The sequence below is a fragment of the Coregonus clupeaformis genome, chromosome 30 (genome assembly GCF_020615455.1).
Source record: "Coregonus clupeaformis isolate EN_2021a chromosome 30, ASM2061545v1, whole genome shotgun sequence".
In the NCBI taxonomy this organism is placed as follows: Eukaryota; Metazoa; Chordata; class Actinopteri; order Salmoniformes; family Salmonidae; genus Coregonus; species Coregonus clupeaformis.
Genome location: NC_059221.1, coordinates 10004355 through 10026408, shown reverse-complemented (window position 1 = coordinate 10026408; position 22054 = coordinate 10004355). Strand labels below are relative to the sequence as shown.

General features: G+C 42.8%; 1 protein-coding gene across 2 annotated transcripts in view; it reads left to right on the top strand.

The window, feature by feature from the left end:
• LOC121545987 (chemokine-like protein TAFA-5) overlaps positions 1 to 18920 on the top strand; it is a 76921-nt gene extending 58001 nt beyond the window's left edge. For both annotated transcript variants that reach the window (XM_045209305.1, XM_045209304.1), the window contains exons 5-6: positions 16553 to 16599; positions 18561 to 18920. In XM_045209305.1, the coding sequence (XP_045065240.1) occupies positions 16553 to 16576 (24 nt within the window). In that variant the 3' untranslated portion in view covers positions 16577 to 16599; positions 18561 to 18920. The remainder of the gene's footprint in view (positions 1 to 16552; positions 16600 to 18560) is intronic.
• Positions 18921 to 22054: the final 3134 nt, after the last annotated feature.

The following is a 22054-nucleotide window of genomic DNA, read 5'->3' as shown; positions in this document are numbered from 1 at the left end:
ACGGAACAGCACACGCAGGATGACCCAATGGGTCACAAAAATTGCATCACATCTTGAACATTTTTCTCCTGATGCCCTGATGGCTTTCTGCCAACTGTTCCCTCTCCCTCAAGTTGTTAGCCAACATTAAATTATTGTAGACTCTAAGGACCCATTTCCTGGACCCTGGAGTAAAAAGCACTTTCAATGAAGAATCTCCATTGAGCATGTTTTTTCGTCCAGCAGTTGACTTCATCTGGGTCTGCAAAACCCTGCCCTATTATGACAAACCTATGCATTGAAAAGCGTTGCTTTTGAATTTTGGCCTTCGATCAATTCGTCTGATTAATCTGACCAACTAAAATATGGAAGTGTTGATAACTCCATCTTGTAAAATGTATTTTAATGTCAGTATTACGAAACCAGAATGCATCATTTCTTAATGCCCAAAGTTCTTTTGATATCCCCTGCTCAATATTGGAGGAGACAGACTTCAAACGAGCCCAGTTCTCAAAGGAAGGAAAAAGCCCCTGGATATCCCTTTGGTTTTCATACAGGCTGTAATTTATGCTGTAGTGTATTGATTGTAATGTATTGATTGCCCCCCCCCCCAGTTGTATAATGGGGTAACTAATTATTTCATTATATATATTTTTTTAAGTATGCTTGAATGACACACAGAGAGCAGAGGAATATTGTGTGTTAACAAGAGGAAAGAGGGATATGTCACGGTTTCGGCCGAGGCTGCTCCTCCTCCTTGTTCGGGCAGGCTTCGGCGGTCGTCGTCCCCGGAGTACTAGCTGCCACCGTTCAATGTTTCATGTTTGTTTGGTTTTGTCTGTTTGTACACCTGTCCCTTGTTAGTGTTTGATTTGGTTGCCTATTTAGTTTTCGTGTGTGGGGGCAGGTGTTATGTGGTATTGTTTATTGTCAAGCTGTTGCTCTTTTGTATTACTCTCGTGTTTGTTGTTTTCCGAGAGTCCGCACTGTGTGCGCTATCTTCATTTTACGCACTGTGTGTGTTGTGCGTAATTTGTATTTTGCCTCCCGGTTCGGTTGGCTGTTCGCCTGTTTGGTGCTGCATTTTGTTAACTAAAGTCTGTTGACGAACGCCCGTGTTTCCTGCGCTTGATTTCCTCACCGCATCTACACTCAGCTACTGACAGGATAGGTGTGTAAAGTATGAAACAGTATGGATAGACGGAAACATATGTAGAAAGAAAGATTACATGTAGAAAGAAAGATGACTTAAAACCAAAGAATGAAAGCTGACTGCTGAAATATTTCAATATGATTCCCCTATTTGTTCCCTCTTCTCTTTGACGTTCCAATGGCCTTGATGTTTTAGCTCCATTTTAAGAGCCAGTGAATTTCATGACTTTATCCACAGCCCCTTGTAGGTATAAATAAAGTGGCTTCCAGTCTTTTTTTTTAACTTCTCTTGTGCTGCCACACTCTATTAATTCATCTATTTTTTTCCTTTTATTTTCTCCTCGGCGTATGTTACTCCTCTCTTGTTCCTGTCAGAGTCCCTGTCTGAACACAGTCCTTTCCCCTGTCACTTAGAGCACTTTTAGCCCGCTTCCCATGTCAACTTATGTCATTGCCTACTTTTTGAACTGACATTTTTGTTTTACTCAGCTCTGTTTTCTTTTCCACAGACTTTTGTCTGGTGTAAAAAAAGACCTGTGTTCTGTTGAGGTGTAACGTTCAGAATGCAGCAGATAGAAATTAAATGTAGAATGGCTCTGGTTGCTCTTGATTCCATGTGATGTAAAATAAGGTCTCTTCTATACACCTCATTTCTATCGGCCATGGTCTGGATTGTGCTCCCTACTAAATATGAAAGGATGCACATCAATTAGTTAATTAGTACGACCCAATGGTACGTCAATCATAGGTGGGTAACCGTCCAATCTACCCCGTTCATAGACACTGTCATGACTTGCCATCATGGGCTGAGGATCAAAGATGCCGGCTAGGCAAAGGTCTGAACACCCCCTTTCCTGGGGGACAGTTTTATGACCGGTCGTAACTTCCTTGCAGAAACGTACTTTTCCGTGCCATGCAGTATTGGGAGAGGGAATTTCCCTGTGAGACAAAGGAAGTCTTCCCGCCAAGACTCCAACATCCAAAAGTGGATAATGAAACAATATTCCTACTTAAAAGATTGTGGGAAATGGTTGGTGGGAACTTAAATAACAATCATGTCAAATGTGTTACTATGTTGTGATGTCATTAAAGACAGTGTAAAAACATAACTGTATCTCAGGGGGGGTACACTTGCAGCTGGCATGTATAGTCGTCTAGAGAACTTCACTAAAGACACGAGAGGAGAGGACAATCCCTCTCAGACAACCGCTGGTACAGCTGAAGTATCAATTATAACCACTACTACGACCAGAAACTCTACCTAGGACATTGGGATCTCTGGTGGGCAATCCAGAGTCCTACATCATCAACTCAACTATCGAGGACAGCTACACGTAAATACATGTTGCATTTCTAATCCGAATTAGCGTTATTAGGGTGCATAAGTATTCTGATTTTTGTGAGCGTAGTTTCCAAAGTAACCACGATAGTTTGAATCTCTGTCTCTCCCTTCCACTCTGACCCTTCTTCTACTCAAGCATTCATGCTATTGTTAGTCCAGTCCACTAGGTACCTGTTTTCATTGTATTATGTTAGTAATCAATAACCTATGTATGTGTTTGTATTGTGTTATTATTTAGTTAGTTAGTCAATAAATAATTAAGCCAATTTGTGTATTGCTGATTCATCAATAAGGTTAGGGTTCTTGCAGGTTAAGGATTATGTGACGTTCAGAATAAGACTGATAAGAGGTAATTATTTAATAATTGACTGTTATCGATATATATAACATATACAGTTGAAGTCGGAAGTTTACATACACTTAGGTTGGAGTCATTAAAACTCGTTTTTCAACCACTCCACAAATTTCTTGTTAACAAACTATAGTTATAGTTTTTGCATGACAAGTAATTTTTCCAACAATTGTTTACAGACAGATTATTTCACTTATAATTCACTGTATCACAATTCCAGTGGGTCAGAAGTTTACATACACTAAGTTGACTGTGCCTTTAAACAGCTTGGAAAATTCCAGAAAATGATGTCATGGCTTTAGAAGCTTCTGATAGGCTAATTGACATAATTTGAGTCAATTGGAGATGTATTTCAAGGCCTACCTTCAAACTCAGTGCCTCTTTGCTTGACATCATGGGAAAATCAAATGAAAGCAGCCAAGACCTCAGAAAATAAATTGTAGACGTCCACAAGTCTGGTTCATCCTTGAGAGCAATTTCCAAACACCTGAAGGTACCATGTTCATCTGTACAAACAATAGTACGCAAGTATTAACACTATGGGACCACGCAGCCGTCATACCGCTCAGGAAGGAGACGCGTTCTGTCACCTAGAGATGAACATACCTTGGTGAGAAAAGTGCAAATCAATCCCAGAACAACAGCAAAGGACCTTGTGAAGATGCTGGAGGAAACAGGGACAAAAGTATCTATATCCACAGTAAAACGAGTCCTATATCGACATAACCTGAAAGGCCGCTAAGCAAGGAAGAAGCCACTGCTCCAAAACCGCCATAAAAAAGCCAGACTATGGTTTGCAACTGCACATGGGGACAAAGATCGTACGTTTTGGAGAAATGTCCTCTTGTCTGATGAAACAAAAATAGAACCGCTTGGCCATAATGACCATCGTTATGTTTGGAGGAAAAAGGGGAACGCTTGCAAGCCGAAGAACACCATCCCAACCGTGAAGTACGGGGGTGGCATTATCATGCTGTGGTGGTGCTTTGCTGCAGGAGGTACTGGTGCACTTCACAAAATAGATGGCATCATGAGGAAGGCAAATATTGAAGCAACATCTCAAGACATCAGTCAGGAAGTTAAAGCTTGGTCGCAAATGGGTCTTCAACTTATTGTGGGAAGCTTGTGGAAGGCTACCTGAAACGTTTGACCCAAGTTAAACAATTTAAAGGCAAAGCTACCAAATACTAATTGAGAATATGTAAACTTCTGACCCACTGGGAATGTGGTGAAATAAATAAAAGCTGAATTAAATTATTCTCTCTACTATTATTCTGACATTTCACATTCTTAAAATAAAGTGGTGATCCTAACTGAACTAAGACAGGGAATTTTTTATAGGATTAAATGTCAGGAAGTGTGAAAAACTGAGTTTAAATGTATTTGGCTAAGGTGTATGTAAACTTCTGTATTCAGCTTGGGGATTGGAACTAGCGACCTTTCGGTTACTGGCCCAACGCTCTTTAATGCTAGGCTGTGTGACACAACCCCAATACACAACAACTCCTCCCCTCCTACATGAACTGTCGGGAGATTAAGTCTGTTTTCACAAGTCCAAGCATCTAGGTGCCCACCTATCTCTCGTAGGGTAACGGCGGTCAAGCTGACTCTCAACAATGTCTTTAGACTGTGGCGTTTGCACAGGTTTAGGCATGTGAGTAGCCTGTGTCAAAGTCTTTTCATACACTTGTGTCGGTGCGGCTGAGTTGGTGGCCTGAGAAGATGACTGTGAGCCCCTAGATGACGACTGCTGGGTCAGAGTGTCACCCAGTAACAGTTCTGGACCACTGACGACTGGTGGTTCTGTCGGTGTTGCTTTTCTCAACAGTAACTGATCTGTGTGCCCTTTCCAGATGACATCTTATGCAGTCTGGACAATGTAAAACAGGACCAGTCTGAGCTATGTCTGTAGTAGGAACCCACTTTGGTCTTTTGAGGTAGTTCCTAGCTAAGACAGTTTCTCCAGGATTGAAAGCTCTGTCCTTTGCTCTTAGTTCACAACATTTGACTTGGCTCTCTTGTTGACGTCTCCTTTGCGTTCGGAGGTTTGAGTAGGTCGAAGCTTGTGCGTAGCACTCGCTTCATGAGTGGCGATGCAGGCGATGCCTTGGTTGTTGCGTGAGAGGCGTGTTCTTGTAGGATAGCAGGAAGCTTTTTCAAGCGTGGTGTTGTGTCCCTTGACCTTGAGACGCTTCTAAGGCATGTTTCATGGTCTGTAAAAACCTCTCCGCCAGCCCGTTGGTTGATGGATGATATGGTGCAGACCTGATGTGCTCTACACCATTCACCTGTAGGAACGTGGTCATTTCCTGGGACACTAGTTGTCGTCCGTTGTTGCTAACGAGTTGGAGTGGCGATCCGAACTGACTAAACACTTCTCCAAGCTTCTCGATGGTCTTCTCTGCATTAGTAGAACTCATGATGGCAACCTCTAGCCAATTTCTATGAGTATCCATGACAACAAGAAACATTCTGTATTCGAATTGACCTGCGAAGTCGATATGTATGCGTTGCCATGCCGCCTCCGGGCAATCCCACGTAGGAAGAGGTGCAAGTTGAGGTGCAAGTTGAGAACCTTATGACATGAGGAACATGTTTTTGCTTTCCACCAGAAGTAGCTTTGTGCGATTTCCTTCATGCGAACCATTCCACAATGACCTGAGTTTAGCTGTTGCAATACTGGTTTCCTCAGTGAAGGCTGAATGATAACTCTCCTCCCCACAGCAGACAACCGGACTGTACTGGCAGCTCAGTTCTCCTGGAAATGTAAGGTTTCATTTCCGGATCATCTCCTGCGACTTTACATTTGATGACAATGCCCATCACTTCAGATCACTGGGTCGTTTCTGGTGTTTCTCCGCAATTGTGTTGAAGTGACTGGTGCGTTTTCCACTCGTCTGAAGTAGAAGATCTCAACTTGGCGTGACTCCGGCTTGACCACAATTAGTGACAACCTGGAAAGTCCATCTGTGTTGCAGTGCAGTTCTGACTTGTGGTACTTGATTTCATAAGTGTGTGCTGAAAATGCAATTGACGGAATCCCCCCCCCCCCCAAAAAAAAAAGAATCCCAGTATGCAGTCCAAAGATGCTCATCAGCGGACGTTGATCTGTAAGAAGGGTGAACTTCCTCCCGTACAGATACTGGTGAAACTTACGCACACCAAAAACGATGCCTATGGCTTCTCGTTCTATCTGTGCGTAGTTACTTTCTGCTTTGTTCAATATCCTCAATGTGAAAGTAATCGGCTTCTTTGCCTGGAAGCAATGATATGGGACACGACTGTTCCCACACCATAAAGAAGCATCACAAGCTAGTTGGATGAGCAATGACGATGATTTCAGGAGTTTCCTTGGTTTTCACGAATGCTTCCTCACATTATTCTGTTCATTTCCATGTTTTTTCCTGACAAAGCAACTGATGTAGCGGTTTCAGCTTCATTGCTAAGCACGGGATTAAGTGTCCATAGTAATTCAATAACCACAGGAAAGAACGTAGTTTGCTCACGTTCTGAGGAGCTTGGGCGTCCAAGATAGCCTTAACACTAGAACGGCTGGGTGTCAATGGACCCCCCTTTAAGCTAGTGAGCAGTAATTCTGACTGCAACATTCTAACAGTGTAATTCATATATTTAATATATGCTATAGCAAAAATAATCATTTGGTTGTGTTTATAAAGGCCTTGGGTAACATTAGAATACAATTTGTATTTTATTTCAAATAACACAATAACATTTTCATTAGTTTATGTTACTGTAGGCCAGGGTTCTTCAATTCCGGTCCTGGAGGGCCGAAACACTTCTGTTTTTTATTTCTACCTGGTAGTTAATTGCACTCACCTGGTGTCCCAGGTCTGAATTAGCCCCTGATTAGAAGGAGAGGATGAAAAACAGAGGTGTTTCGGCCCTCCAGGACCTGAATTGAAGAACCCTGCTGTAGGCTATATGGAAAAACAAAAAAAATGCCAAAATTCTAGTGTTCAATCAATTTTATTCATTGAGTGTCTTTGTTACAACTATGAAACAGAAAGCATGTGTTGGAACATGGTAACAGCTTATTTTTTTTATTTTTTAAATACCCTAACCACCAAGAATCACGGTCAAAAGAGGCACAGTCAAATTATGAAAACATTAGTAGCCTAAACATCATTATAAGCGCCAAGTGGCCTTGATAAATAGTAAACTCTGCACAAAAGCAATAATGGCATTATAATGAATATACTGTAAGTGTCGATATGACAGCAGTCAAAAATAGTCAATTATTGTCAGCTTGTGTGCATTTTCACGCACTGGCATCAGTTGGATTTAATTTAGCTCTTATCCCTTGTCCTAACAGTTTACAACATTTTTGTAGCTTGACACACTTTGAAATCCCATCTCACTTTGTTCATGGTGCCAGCCAGACTTGTTTTCTTTGCAAGCAACTTGTTCGCCAGTGATGTGAAGAAATTGTCCATGGTGACATTGCTCCCCTTGCCAAACGTGAAGTTCCACAAGCCTCATCATCACTGCAGTTTTACAGCCCTCTAACCAATTATACATTTATGTGTGTTTTTTCGCGTTATTTGTAATTTATTCTGTACATAATGTTTCTGCCACTGTCTCTTATGACCAAAAAGAGCTTCTGGATATCAGGACAGTGATTACTCAACTCGTATTGGATGAAGATTTTTTCTTCAACGAGTCGGATGCAAAGGATATTCTACAGACACCCGACAATGCCCAAATCCCCGTCATTCACATGAGAAAGAGACAGAGATATCGTGGACGTAGGATCCAACGGCGTGTGAGTAAACTGCCTCTTCCATCATTCCTATTAGCCAATGTTAAATCATTTGAAAATGAATTAGATGACCTAAGATTAAGGTTATCCTACCAATGGGACATTAATAACTGTAATATCTTATGTTTCACCGAGTCATGGCTGAACGACGACATGGATAACATACAGCTGGCGGGTTATACGCTACATCGGCAGGATAGAACGGCTGACTCCGGTAAGACAAGGGGTGGCGGTCTGTGTGTATTTGTAAACAACAGCTGGTGCATAAAGTCTAATACTAAGGAAGTCTCAAGGTTTTGCTCGCCCGAGGTAGAGTATCTCATGATAAGCTGTAGACCACACTATTTACCAAGAGAGTTTTCATCTATATTTTTCATAGCTGTCCATTTACCACCACAAACCAATGCTGGCACTAAGATTGCACTCAATGAGCTGTATAAGGCCATAAGTAAACAGAAAAAACGGTCATCCAGAGGCAGCGCTCCTAGTGGCTGGGGACTTTAATGCAGGGAAACTTAAATCGGTTCTACCTCATTTCTACCAGCATGTTAAACGTGCAACTAGAGGGAAAAAAACTCTAGACCACCTTTACTCCACACACAGAGACACGTACAAAGCTCTCGCTCGCCCTCCATTTGGCAAATCTGACCATAACTCTATCCACCTGATTCCTGCATATAAGCAAAAACTAAAGCAGGAAGCACCAGTGACTCGGTTAAAAAGGAAGTGGTCAGATGACGCAGATGTTAAGCTACCGGACTGTTTTGCTAGCACAGACTGGAAAATGTTCCGGGATTCTTCCAATAGCATTGAGGAGTACACCACATCAGTCACTGGCTTCATCAATAAGTAAATCGATGACGTCGTCCCCACAGTGACCGTACGTACCCCAACCAGAAGCCATGGATTACCGGCAACATCCGCACTGAGCTTATCGGTAGAGCTGCCGCTTTCAAGGAGCGAGACTCTAACCCGGATGCTTATACAGTGAGGGGAAAAAAGTATTTGATCCCCTGCTGATTTGTACGTTTTCCCACTGACAAAGACATGATCAGTCTATAATTTGAATGGTAGGTTTATTTGAAGAGTGAGAGACAGAATAACAACAACAAAAAATCCAGAAAAACGCATGTCAAAAATGTTATAAATTGATTTGCATTTTAATGAGGGAAATAAGTATTTGACCCCTCTGCAAAACATTACTTAGTACTTGGTGGCAAAACCCTTGTTGGCAAAGTTCTGGGCTGATTCCTCACCGTTCTCATGATCATTGCAACTCCACGAGGTGAGATCTTGCATGGAGCCCCAGGCCGAGGGAGATTAACAGTTATTTTGTGTTTCTTCCATTTGCAAATAATCGCACCAACAGTTGTCACCTTCTCACCAAGCTGCTTGGCGATGGTCTTGTAGCCTATTCCAGCCTTGTGTAGGTCTACAATCTTGTCCCTGACAGCCTTGGAGATCTCTTTGGTCTTGGCCATTGTGGAGAGTTTGGAATCTGATTGATTGATTGCTTCTGTGGACAGGTGTCTTTTAACAGGTAACAAGCTGAGATTAGGAGCACTCCCTTTATGAGTGTGCTCCTAATCTCAGCTCATTACCTGTATAAAAGACACCTGGGAGCCAGAAATCTTTCTGATTTAGAGGGGGTCAAATACTTATTTCCCTCATTAAAATGCAAATCAATTTATAACATTTTGACATGCGTTTTTCTGGATTTTTTGTTGTTGTTATTCTGTCTCTCACTGTTCAAATAAACCTACCATTAAAATTATAGACTGATAATTTCTTTGTCAGTGGGCAAACGTACAAAATCAGCAGGGGATCAAATACTTTTTTCCCTCACTGTAAGAAATCCCACTATGCCATCTGACGAACCATCAAATGGGCAAACAGTCAATACAGGACTAAGATTGAATCGTACTATACCGGCTCTGACGCTCGTCGGATGTGACAGGGCTTGAACACTATTACAGACTACAAAGGGAAGCACAGCCGCGAGCTGCCCAGTGACACAAGCCTACCAGACGAGCTAAATCACTTCTATGCTAAATCACTTCTATGCCCCCATAGCCAGACGGATTACCAGGACGTGTACTCCGAGAAGGACGTGTACGTCTTCACTGACATTTTCAACATGTCCCTGACTGAGTCTGTAATACCAACAAGTTTCAAGCAGAACACCACAGTCCCTGTGCCCAAGAACACTAAGATAACCTGCCTAAATGACTACCGATCTGTAGCACTCACGTCTGTAGCCATAAAGTGCTTTGAAAGGCTGGTCATGGCTCACATCAACACCATTATCTCAGAAACCCTAGACCCACTCCAATTTGCATACTGCCTCAACAGATCCACAGATGATGCAATCTCTATTGCACTCCACACTGCCCTTTCCCACCTGGACAAGAGGAACACCTACGTGAGAATGCTATTCATTGACTACAGCTCAGCGTTCAACATCATAGTGCCCTCAAAGCTCATCACTATGCTAAGGACCTGGGACTAAACACCTCCCTCTGCAACTGGATCCTGAACTTCCTGACAGGCCGCCCCCAGGTGGTAAGGGTAGGTAACAACACATCTGCCACGCTGATCCTCAACACGGGGGCCCCTCAGGGGTGCGTGCTCAGTCCCCTCCTGTACTCCCTGTTCATCCATGACTGCATAGCCAGGCATGACTCCAACACCATCATTAAGTTTGCCTACGACACAACAGTGGTAGGCCTGATCACCGACAACGATAAGACAGCCTATAGTGAGGAAGTCAGAGATATGGCTGTGTGGTGCCAGGATAACAACATCTCCCTCAACGTGAGATGATTGTGGACTACAGGATAAAAACAGAGGACTGTGCACGCCCCCATTCTCATTGACGGGGCTGTAGTGGAACAGGTTGAGAGCTTCAAGTTCCTTGGTGTCCACATCACCAACGAACTATCATGGTCCAAACACACCAAGACAGTCGTGAAGAGGGCACGACAAAGCCTATTCCCCCTCAGGAGACTAAAAAGATTTGGCATGGGTCCTCAGATCCTCAAAAAATTCTAAAGCTGCACCATCGAGAGCATCCTGACTGGTTGCATCACCGCCTGGTATGGCAACTGCTTGGCCTCCGACCGCAAGGCACTACAGAGGGTAGTGCGTACGGCCCAGTACATCACTGGGGCCAAGCTTCCTGCCATCCAGGACCTCTATACCAGGCGGTGTCATAGGAAGGCCCTAAAAACTGTCAAAGACTCCAGCCACCTTAGTCATAGACTGTTCTCTCTGCTACCGCACGGCAAGCGGCGCCGGAGCACCAAGTCGAGGTCCAAGTGGCTTCTAAACAGCTTCTACCCCCAAGCCATAAGACTCCTGAACAGCTAATCATGGCTACCCGGACTATTTGCATTGCCCCCCCCCCCCCCCCCCTCTTTTACGCTGCTGCCACTCTGTTTATTATTTATGCATAGTCACTTTATCTCTACCCACATGTACATATTACCTCAATTACCTCGACTAACCAGTGCCCCTGCACATTGACTCTGTACCGGTACCCCCTGTATATAGCCTTCCTACTGTTATTTTATTTTACTGCTGCTTTAATTATTTGCTATTTTCTATTTTTTACTTATATATTTGTTTATTTTTTATTTTCTTAAAAAACTGCATTGTTGGTTAAGGGCTTGTAAGCATTTCACTGTAAGTATTCGACACGTGGCAAATACAATTTTATTTTATTTTATTTGACACTCCCGCCTGCTGCCCGATGTGGATATTTTCCCAGAGATTGAAAGCCGTTCAGCATGTACAATTACTCACGCTCTCGCTGTGTAGCCTACTCCAAGTAGGTCAGAGTAGACTGATAAGACTGCTTTGATTTGGTGAACTGATATAGGGTACATAGCATTTTAAGATTAGGCCTATAATTAATATGGATCATTACAATAAAAGGGCCTGCCCTGTTCTTCATTCACAATTGGTGATTACATAATTATGCTTATTTTGCTTCCCGTCGCTCATCAACTCACCCATTCTCCCCCATCATACTTTACTTCATTTATTTCATCTGTTGTTATATGTGTGAAATTAGTTTCGGTCTAGTTTAGGTTCAGTTTGGAGGCAATTGCTAGGGGGATTATCAGCTGGGCACTGCACTTTCAACTGTTGGAAAAAGGAGCGGAGCAGGCCCTACTGTTTTTTTTATGACCTCCTAAAACTGGTTATAACTCCAGTTCTGTTTGTGATATTAAGACTCTAACAATGGCAGTGTGTTATATAGACTTAGGAACGGAGGGGGGCATGAGTTTAAAAAAGTCAGAGTAATAAAATAAATAAATCATGAGCAGTCAAGATGACTGCTTTAGCAGTTCTAGTGTTAACCTTGGACGGAGCCTTGTGAAGACCCGGGGCGTCGATGACGTGCCCGAGGTATTCAACCGATGATTGGAAGAATAATGCAATTGGCATGCTGACTGCAGGAATGTCCACCAGAGCGGTTGGCAGAGAATTACATTTTAATTTATCTACCTTAAGCCACCTCCTACGTAATTTTAGAGAATTTGGCAGTATGTCCAACCGGCCTCACAACTGCAGACCACGTGTGACCACGCCTACCCAGGACCTCCACATCTGGCTTCTTCACTTGCGGGATCGTCTGAACCAGCCACCCGGACAGCTGATGAAACTGTTAGTTTGCACAACCAAATAATTTCTGCACAAACCGTCACAGGGAAGCTCATCTACGTGCTCGTCGTCCTCACCAGGGTCTTGACCTGACTGCAGTTCGGCATCGTAACTGACTTCAGTGGGCAAATGCTCACCTTCGATGGACACTGTCACGCTGGAGAAGTGTGCTCTTCATGGATGAATCCCAGTTTCAACTGTACCGGGCAGATGGCAGACAGCGTGTATGGTGTCGTGTGGGCGAATGGTTTGCTGATGTCAACGTTGTGAACAGAGTGCCCTATGGTGGCGCTGGGGTAATGGTATTGGCAGGCATAAGCTAAGGACAACAAACACAATTGCATTTTATCGATGGAAATTTGAATGTACAGAGATACCGTGACGAGATCTTGAGGCCCATTGTCGTGCCATTCATCTGCTGCCATCACCTCATGTTTCAGCATGATAATGCACGGCCCCATGTCGCAAGGATCTGTACATAATTCTTGGAAGCTGAAAATGTCCTTCTACAATAGCCTGCATACTCACCAAACATGTCACCCATTGAGCGTGTTTGGGATGCTCTTGATCGACGTGTGCGACAGCGTGTTCCAGTACCCGCCAATATCCAGCAACTTCGCACAGCCATTGAAGAGGAGTGGGACAACATTCCACAGGCCACAATCAACAGCCTGATCATCTCTATGCGAAGGATATGTGTTGTGCTGCATGAGCAAATGGTGGTCAAAAGAGATACTGACTGATTTTCTGATCCACGCCCCTACCTTTTTTTTAAAGGTATCTGTGACCAACAGATGCATATCTGTATTCCCAGTCATGTGAAATCCATAGATTAGGGCCTAAGATTGTACACATTGATGGCCAGTTCAATGTGATTTTATCCAACCATGAATGTCCCAGTAGTGATGGATAGTCTCCTTTCACGATGTGGAGTGGCAGCTTTTCAATGTGTCCGTTTAACTGAACTGTGACCTCAGGGATGCCTCTCACGGCGACAGATTCACCTGTGTAAGTCTTTAACACGATGTGTGCTGGCTGAAGTGGAAGGTGTTGCAGTGTCTTTTTGTAGACTGTGTCTGACACGAGATACAGCTGCCCCTGTGTCAATCTCCATACGCACCGGCTGCTCTTCTAGCAAGGGAGAGACATAGTAGCCGTGCGGCTCCCTGTCACGGTTTCGGCCGAGGCTGCCTCTCTTCCTTGCTCGGGCAGGCTTCGGCGGTGGTCGTCTCCGGAGTACTAGCTGCCACCGTTGTATGTTTCGATGTTCGTTTGGTTTTGTCTTGATGTTGTACACCTGTTTTCGTTTAGCGTTCATTAGTGTCCTATAAGTTCTCGTTGTGTTTTGTCAGGTGTTGTGTGTGATTGTACTTGCTGTCGTGTTTGTGCGCTACTGTTGGTTGTCTGTGCTTCGTTGTTTTCCTCCTCTGTTAGGGAGGGTTCTCGCACATGTTAGTGCACATTTTGTTTTACGCCTGTGTGCGTATTTTCTCGCCTCCGGGCTTTTGGCTCGTGTTATGAGTGAGTGTTCACTAAAGTCTTTTGGACTAAGTTTCTGCGCCTGATTCCTGCACCACACCCACCTACAGCACCCGCTGACACTCCCCAGCAACAGTCAGTATATTCAGTGTGACTTCCTCGTCTGATGAGTCACTCACCTCAGTGTTCTCCTGCTCAACAGTGTGAACATCTCTTTTTCTTTCGTTGGAATGTCTCTTTCTTGTTTTCAGTCTTTAACATTTTCTCTGAGCTCTTTTTGTTTCTGCGGGCTTGTTTGATGTGGCCCTTTTTACCACAGGCTCAGCAATCCATGTCCTTACACCAGCATGTAGACACCTAATGTCCCGCCTTGCCACAGAGGAGCATGTGCCTTGATATCCCTGTCTCTGATTTTCAGTTGCAACTCTGCACTTGTCCTGATGAACTCAACTGCTGAGCCTTTTTAGTAGCTAGTTCCATGGACACACTGACTTCAATGGCCTTTGCCAAGGTCAGATTACTTTCAGTCAATAGTCTCTTTTGTGTAGCTTCACTCCGTAGCCCATGTCATCTAGAGCATCATTAAACTCAAAGTGCTCTGATAGTGTCTTTAATGCAGCAGCAAACATTGTCACTGATTCTCCCTCTTCCTGACATCCGTTTCGAATCCTTTTCTGCCGCCCATGACGATGCTAACTATCTCTCTTAGCTAGCTCGACAATGCACTTGCCTCTGCTAACAATACACTGTGCTAATATTAGCCTAGACTGTACCACGGAAAATAACATTTTAAAACGACTTCTTCAGGACAGAATAGTTCCTGTAGTTTCAGACTTACTTGTCGCCAATCTTTTGTTATGTCTCGTGGGTTTCATAACCAAGTCTTTATAACAATTCAATAATGATGAGACGGGAGACAGGAATCAGTTCAACCATTTATCTATATCATGCAACCCCCATGATGCTCTTGCGGCACAACCCCAATACACAACAGTAGCAATTCTAGCAATAGTCCTAAAGATAGAAGGTGCTATGGTATGTTTTGCTGCAGATCTCATCCAACAAATAATGTACAGAGAAATGGGACCAGCCCAGCTGTTAGATAGTGACTGTTTTTCATCTTCGTTAGCCATTAAAATGAATGACAATGTGTGTTGCCTGGATGAGTACACAAACTCCCCGCCCTGGTCTGATAGCATGCACTCTGGCATGTTGTGTATTTGGGGCTCTGACTGGAGGCAGAATAATAGCAATTCTAATGGTTGTTTGTGGCTCTGAGCTTGAGATGTTAACCCCACCCGGCAAAGGCCGGAAGCGAAGCCGTTAGCAGCACGGTGAAGCCGGTTACATAGAGACACATTCTCTTTTAGGGTTAGGTCAGCACTCCTACTCTGAGAAGCTTGACACATACAGTCCCTGGAGCTCAGAGTCAGGGTTTATGCCTTTCAATAAAACAAAGAATAGCTAATTAGTGTAACACTCATTACCTTTGTTGTATCCCTCTCTTTCTCCATCCCTCTCCCATTCTTTTTTTTCTGTCTTTCTCTTGGTAGCCTAAGGAGAGGACATAGTCTGCGATGTCCTTAGGTTTCTTTTCCTGTGAACACTAGGCATTGCCCAGCTGTTTGTTTGACTGGCAGTGGTACAGGCCACTATGTCTCTCCCACACCTCCTCTCCTGGACCCAACTCACCTTGTTAGCCTTTTAATTAGATTCTATTGTGGTCATATAAGCTTTTTTCCCCTCTCACTCTTTTCTTATTTTGATTTAAAGATGCAGTAGAAGTACTTAGCATTTAGATTACATGTTGTCGGAGAGGTGCGGTGGATCAGCGCTGCTCTGAGGAGTGTTTCTCTGATAGCGCTAGGTAGGGCACTCAGACAGACAGACTGACAGACAGACAGACAGACAGACAGACAGACAGACAGACAGACAGACAGACAGACACGACTGATCTATTGACTGAACTACCGACTGACCAACAGATGGGTGGGAAGTGGAATACCAACTGTGGCCGTTGTTGCTGCAGGAGCCCCGCACAGCAGAGAAGAGGCTCCTGGGAAAGCCAATGTGTTTACCACTCCCCACTGCACCATGGCCTCGATTGGCTCCACAGACCATTAGCTTCCTGATTATGATCAGCTTAGACATTAGCTCCTTGGAAGTATGTCATTCATTCCCCACAGCTAGAAAGCACTAGCAGTTGTTTCCGTCCCTCTGGGCAAAAGGCAAACAGTTGTTTTCGATGCCTTACCAGTTTAAATGCCCTCATGAGTTTCTTCGAAAATGTGAGGGAAACAACAGAAAGTGCTCTGGGAAATGAATGAGACACACAAAAATATTAGTGCTTATTCACAGAGAATAGATAATGAAGTGGAAAGAAAGAACTATTCCTTTACTATTAAACAACATGCAGCAAGCATGTAGTTTGATTTTCACTGGACACACAGCATATTCGAATTGTTCTATTGTGACACTGGAAGGTAATGCCTCAGGAACCATGGCTCAGGCGTCCATCTGGACCCATCTTACCTGCTAGTATTTCCTGGTAGTGTGTAGTTCAAAGGTCAGAAAAAGTGCAACATTTGACAAGTAAACCTAACCTTAAGTTTCCATCATCTAGCCTTAAATATAATTGAATGTCTTGCCATCTGTGCTTCGAAAGGGACATCTGTTATATGCTTCATGCTCCTTGCCATTTGGCAGGAATAAAGTATGATCGTGTACTTTGATAGAAGAGAGCTGTGGTGTGTCCTGAAGTTTCTCTGCCTTTCAATCTTTTATTTTATCTTCTTTCTAGCCTTTGCCTAAGGAGCCATCGTAAGGAGTTTAGAACACAGTGGGTAGGTGAGTCTGGCTCAATCGATTCTCTCAAAGTGTATGTTGTTTCTTTTATGCACTGCCAGCTATCTGGTCTGTAAGACGAGCAGAAGTGCAGATCTGAGACCATCTTACCGTCTACCAATGCTAACTTTAATCGTTGGAGTTTTAAAGGTAAAACTGGCCTCGGCACTTATATATAGTAAGGGCAACATCCACCTAATCATAGCAACGTTTTTGTCTTTTACACAGAAAATACATAATTGGTGGCTGCATTTTCCTCTGCGAAAATGGCTTTGATGCATGTAAAAAAAAGGGCAAAAGAAAAATCTAAGGGCGCTATAGTGCTAGAAAATAACCTAATGCAGAGGGTTACAAATTAATAAAGCCCAACGAGGCTACTTCAAAGGACCAGGCTACTTCAAATGGCTGCGTTGTTTAAGAAGACTAAGAGATTGCATTATTTTTGGACTGAGAAGGATATTTTTGGGCTGAGAAGGAAAGAAAACTAATAACCGTATTAAGTTAAACCCGGACCGCAGAAAATGCTGAACTGGGCAAAAATCCATAAACTCCTTTTTTGTTTAACCCGGTAAACATTGGCTACTGCAGTTTATCCAATTGCTTATTTAGTTAATTTATTCCATGTAAATACCTTTTATGTGAAGCAATAGGAATATTATTTGTCCATAGTGCAGGGCTGTGTGAATCCCAGCCTAGAAAAAGACTGACTGTCAAATTGGGCGATTTGCAGAATCTCAATGCCTATATGTCTCACAGCCAATAGTGTAAGATTGATTTTCCTTCTTCCACAGAGAAAACAAAATGAATCACAGACAATTACCAGAGACCGGGAGAAAAAGGGGGATTGAGGGTGTCGTAAATATTTATTTTCCGGGTGGCCTCAAATTCATGAATTTCTTTCCAGATTTGCAGACTCATATTTCAATGTATGAAAGATTCATATGGGCTGTCTAGGGTGTCTAATTTGACCATTGCTCATGGTGAATCATTTATATATGTAGACATTTTTTATATGGTTTTATTATTTTTGAACTCAATGAAATGTTAATAAAAAGTAGCTTTAGAATAGTACATAAAGTATGCAGAAAAATATATGGAGGATGAAAATAGTATGTTTTATTTAACCTTTATTTATACAGGTTATTCTCATTGTGATCAAATCTCTTTTACAAGAGAGACCTGTTCAAAGTAAGCTACAGTGGGGAAAAAAAGTATTTAGTCAGCCACCAATTGTGCAAGTTCTCCCACTTAAAAAGATGAGAGAGGCCTGTAATTTTCATCATAGGTACACGTGCCATTAATACAGGTAACGAGTGGAGGACAGAGGAGCCTCTTAAAGAAGAAGTTACAGGTCTGTGAGAGCCTTGCTTGTTTGTAGGTGACCAAATACTTATTTTCCACCATCATTTGCAAATAAATTCATTAAAAATCCTACAATGTGATTTTCTGGAAAGAAATGTCTCAATTTGTCTGTCATAGTTGACGTGTACCTATGATGAAAATTACAGGCCTCTCTCATCTTTTTAAGTGGGAGAACTTGCACAATTGGTGGCTGACTAAATACTTTTTTCCCCCACTGTACATCATCCTTAAGCCGTCATTATACACCACTTGTTGGAATATTATAAGTGTTTGTAAAGTCAGCTTACTTGGGAAGTTGATTTCTTTTTTTCCTATTAAAAAGTCCATTGTTCGCTCAAGATTAAGTCCCCAGTAGCTCAGTTGGTAGAGCATGGCGCTTGCAACGCCAGGGTTGTGGGTTCGTTTCCCACGGGGATGCCAGTATGAAAATGTATGCACTCACTAACTGTAAGTCGCTCTGGATAAGAGTGTCTGCTAAATATGTAAAATGTAATCCTGTATAAATGACAGTGAACAACCATGAGTAATGAAATACCTTTTTTTCTCAATTCTATTGTTTACCCCTCTTTCTCCCTCTCTCCAACACCCTACCCCCATTCCAGGTTTTTTATTGCCAATCATGGCAGAAGGGGAACCGAGGCCAATCACCAGGCAAACACATTTTGTGTCCATTCGCCAATTTTTTGCTCAAACCACTACACACCCCCACTCCACAAATCAGAGGAGCCCTACTATGTGACAGTGCACAGAGGTCTGGACCAGCCAATGAAAGCAACACACCACAGCATCGTCATTGGGACCCACATGCCACGTCACAAACTGAAATACAAAAACTACTGTATATAACCTGGGTTGTTTCAGCACGGCAAGCAGGATATCATTGGGAGTCTATGCATGTGTAAGGAAACAACCATTTCGCCACCTATCCCTATGGAAACAAATCTGAAGGCATTTTTTGTGTGTGTGTGTGTGTGTGGGAGGGGGGGGACTTTGCTTAGACTAGTCAAAAGATCCTTTGCCCCCCTTTTAGGATGAGTACCGATACAAGAACCATTCATGGACATTTCACCCAAGGAAATAGTCTGTTTGGTCAAGGTGTTGGTTTGTCCTGCTGAAGAGCCATGATGAGTTTGGTGGACACAGGAGTTTGTGGAAGTAGGATATGATACTAAATGGGTGCCAGTCTGAGGGTTGGGTCCCAAGAGAATTTGTGATGAAAATAAGAAAATCCTATGAGAGCATCATACTCTTCTGTTTTTGTCAACTTCTACAGTGAAAAAAGGATCAACTAACTATATGCTCTACATTTACAGCTTGGAGGAGAAACTCTTGGATGGATTTGTCAGTGACTATTTAACTTGACATTGACAAAGCATTGTTTATCTGGTGCATAGGACTGATGGGACTGTTGCGAGTAAGGATTCCCCAATACTGTCTGTCAATAAACCACCCACTTCACTGAGCTATAGGAGAGCTTCATGCGACACTTACTGATGTACTACACCTGCCTGGCCCTTTATCCTGTGTTCTAATTATTTGGTGTGTATGTGCGTGAGCATCTGGGTGTGTGTGTGTGCATGCCTCCTGATATACACTGTAAAATGGTAAACAGTTGACATAATCTTGTTCTTAAGTTTGACACATCCAGTACTGTACTTATGTCAGAACCTTGTCACTTTACATGAAGCTCACTTTCTTGCAAACTTGTATAATCATGTTTTAGGGGATGATCATTGATTTAAAGCATCATTACAACCGAATCAATGTTTTCAATACAGAAATAAATATATAGAAAGATCTATGTCACATAAGTTAAAAACAGTAAGTATGTCCATCAATGTGTAGTATCAATTCATTATTTCAAAGTTATGGTTTAAATTGCCTATGTTTTTATATGAAACACATTGATGTAGTATGGAGTTATGACACTTGCAAAGTGATGCTGTTTAAATTGGATATAATGTGTACATTCACCGTGTATACTGTACCGTGAATATTATTAACTTATTATTAAGTTAACCTTTATTTTACCTTTATTTTACTAGGCAAGTCAACTTGAATTTATGTTACAAGAATATGAGAGAGTGAGCGTTACAAAAGAGTGAGATCATAAGGATATTGTACGCATATCACTGAAATTGAGGTATTTTCCTTTGAGAAACATGAGGATAAAAAGACAGCCTCTCATCCCTGGGGCTAATTGAATTGCCTTCTTGTGTGTGTGTGTTTGTGTGTGTGTCTGTGTGTGTGCGTTTTCAGTGTGGCCGTGTGTGCGTTTGTGAATGTAGTTGTGTGCTTGATGCTTGCTTCATAGCGACAACGTTTACATGTGCAAAGTATTCCGGATAATAGCTCATATCCCGGTTAAGGTCTTATTCAGGATAAGATGTTTACGTGCACCTTTGATATCCCGCTCACGAGTATCCCTGTAACATGAATAAACAAAATATTAGTAATTTGTTTTTTTTGGTGGTTGCCTCATTTAGATATTTTTCTGCAAATAATTTCTGACATTAAGTAGGCTATTTGTTAGTCAACTTCTCCATAATTAGCTTCTCTTTTGTCATTACTTGATAATCTAGAATAATGTCATAATGTCATAAATCGATAGAATGATCATCAACAATCTAGTTGACATCTGTAAAGTATTCTCTTTCATTTCTGCTTCTCTTGCGGAGCGAAGACATTTGGGGAACGGGGAGATTTTCCTTGCAAAATGTCCAAATTACATCAGTTTGTTGACAGGTTTTAAAGGACATATTGTACATATTCATGAATTGGGTGTGGAAATTTCCACATGGAGTTCATAAACATCAACAAATAGGGCACTGACAACTGTCAGTGTAGCTAGCTAGTATACTAACCTTACTAGCCTGCAGAGCTCTATCATACTATCCAGGTCTGTGCCCAAACAGTTTGAGCTTCTACTTCTAAAAATCCACCTTTCCAGAAATAAGTCTCTCACTGTTGCCGCTTGCTACAGACCCCCCTCAGCCCCAGCTGTGCCCTGGACACCATATGTGAATTGATTGCCCCCCATTTATCCTCAGAGTTTGTACTGCTTGGTGACCTAAATTGGGATATGCTTAACACCCCGGTCATCCTACAATCCAAACTAGATGCCCTCAATCTCACACAAATTATCAACGAACCTACCAGGTACAACCCTAAATCCGTAAGCATGGGCACCCTCATAGATATCATCCTGACTAACTTACCCTCTAAATACACCTCCGCTGTCTTCAACCAGGATCTCAGCGATCACTGCCTTATTGCCTGCGTCCGTAACGGGTCCGTGGTCAAACGACCACCCCTCATCACTGTCAAACGCTCCCTAAAACACTTTAGCGAGCAGGCCTTCCTAATTGACCTGGCCCAGATATCCTGGATGGATATCGATCTCATTCCGTCAGTAGAGGATGCCTGGTTGTTCTTTAAAAGTAATTTCCTCTCAATCTTAAATAAATATGCCCCATTCAAAAAATACAGAACTAAGAACAGATATAGCCCCTGGTTCTCCTCAGACTTGACTGCCCTTGACCAGCACAAAAACATCCTGTGGTGTACTGCATTAGCATCAAATAGCCCCCGCGATATGCAACTTTTCAGGGAAGTTAGGAACCAGCAAGCATTTAGGAAAGCAAAGGCTACCTTTTTCAAACAGAAATCTGCATCCTTTTGGGACACTGTAAAGTCCATGGAGAATAAGAGCACCTCCTCCCAGCTGCCCACTGCACTGAGGCAAGGAAACACTATCACCACCGATAAATCTACAATAATCGAGAATTTCAACAAGCATTTTGCTACGGCTGGCCATGCTTTCCACCTGGCTACCACTACCCTGGCCACCAGCTCTGCACCCTCCGCTGCAACTTCCCCCCCGCTTCTCCTTCACACAAATTCAGACAGCTGATGTTCTGAAAAAGCTGCAAAGTCTGGACCCCTACAAATCATCTGGGCTAGTCAATCTGGACCCTTTCTTTCTAAAACTAGCCGCCGAAATTGTCGCAACCCTATTACTAGCCTGTTCAACCTCTCTTTCGTAACGTCTGAGATCCCCAGAGATTGGAAAGCTGCCGCGGTCATCCCCCTCTTC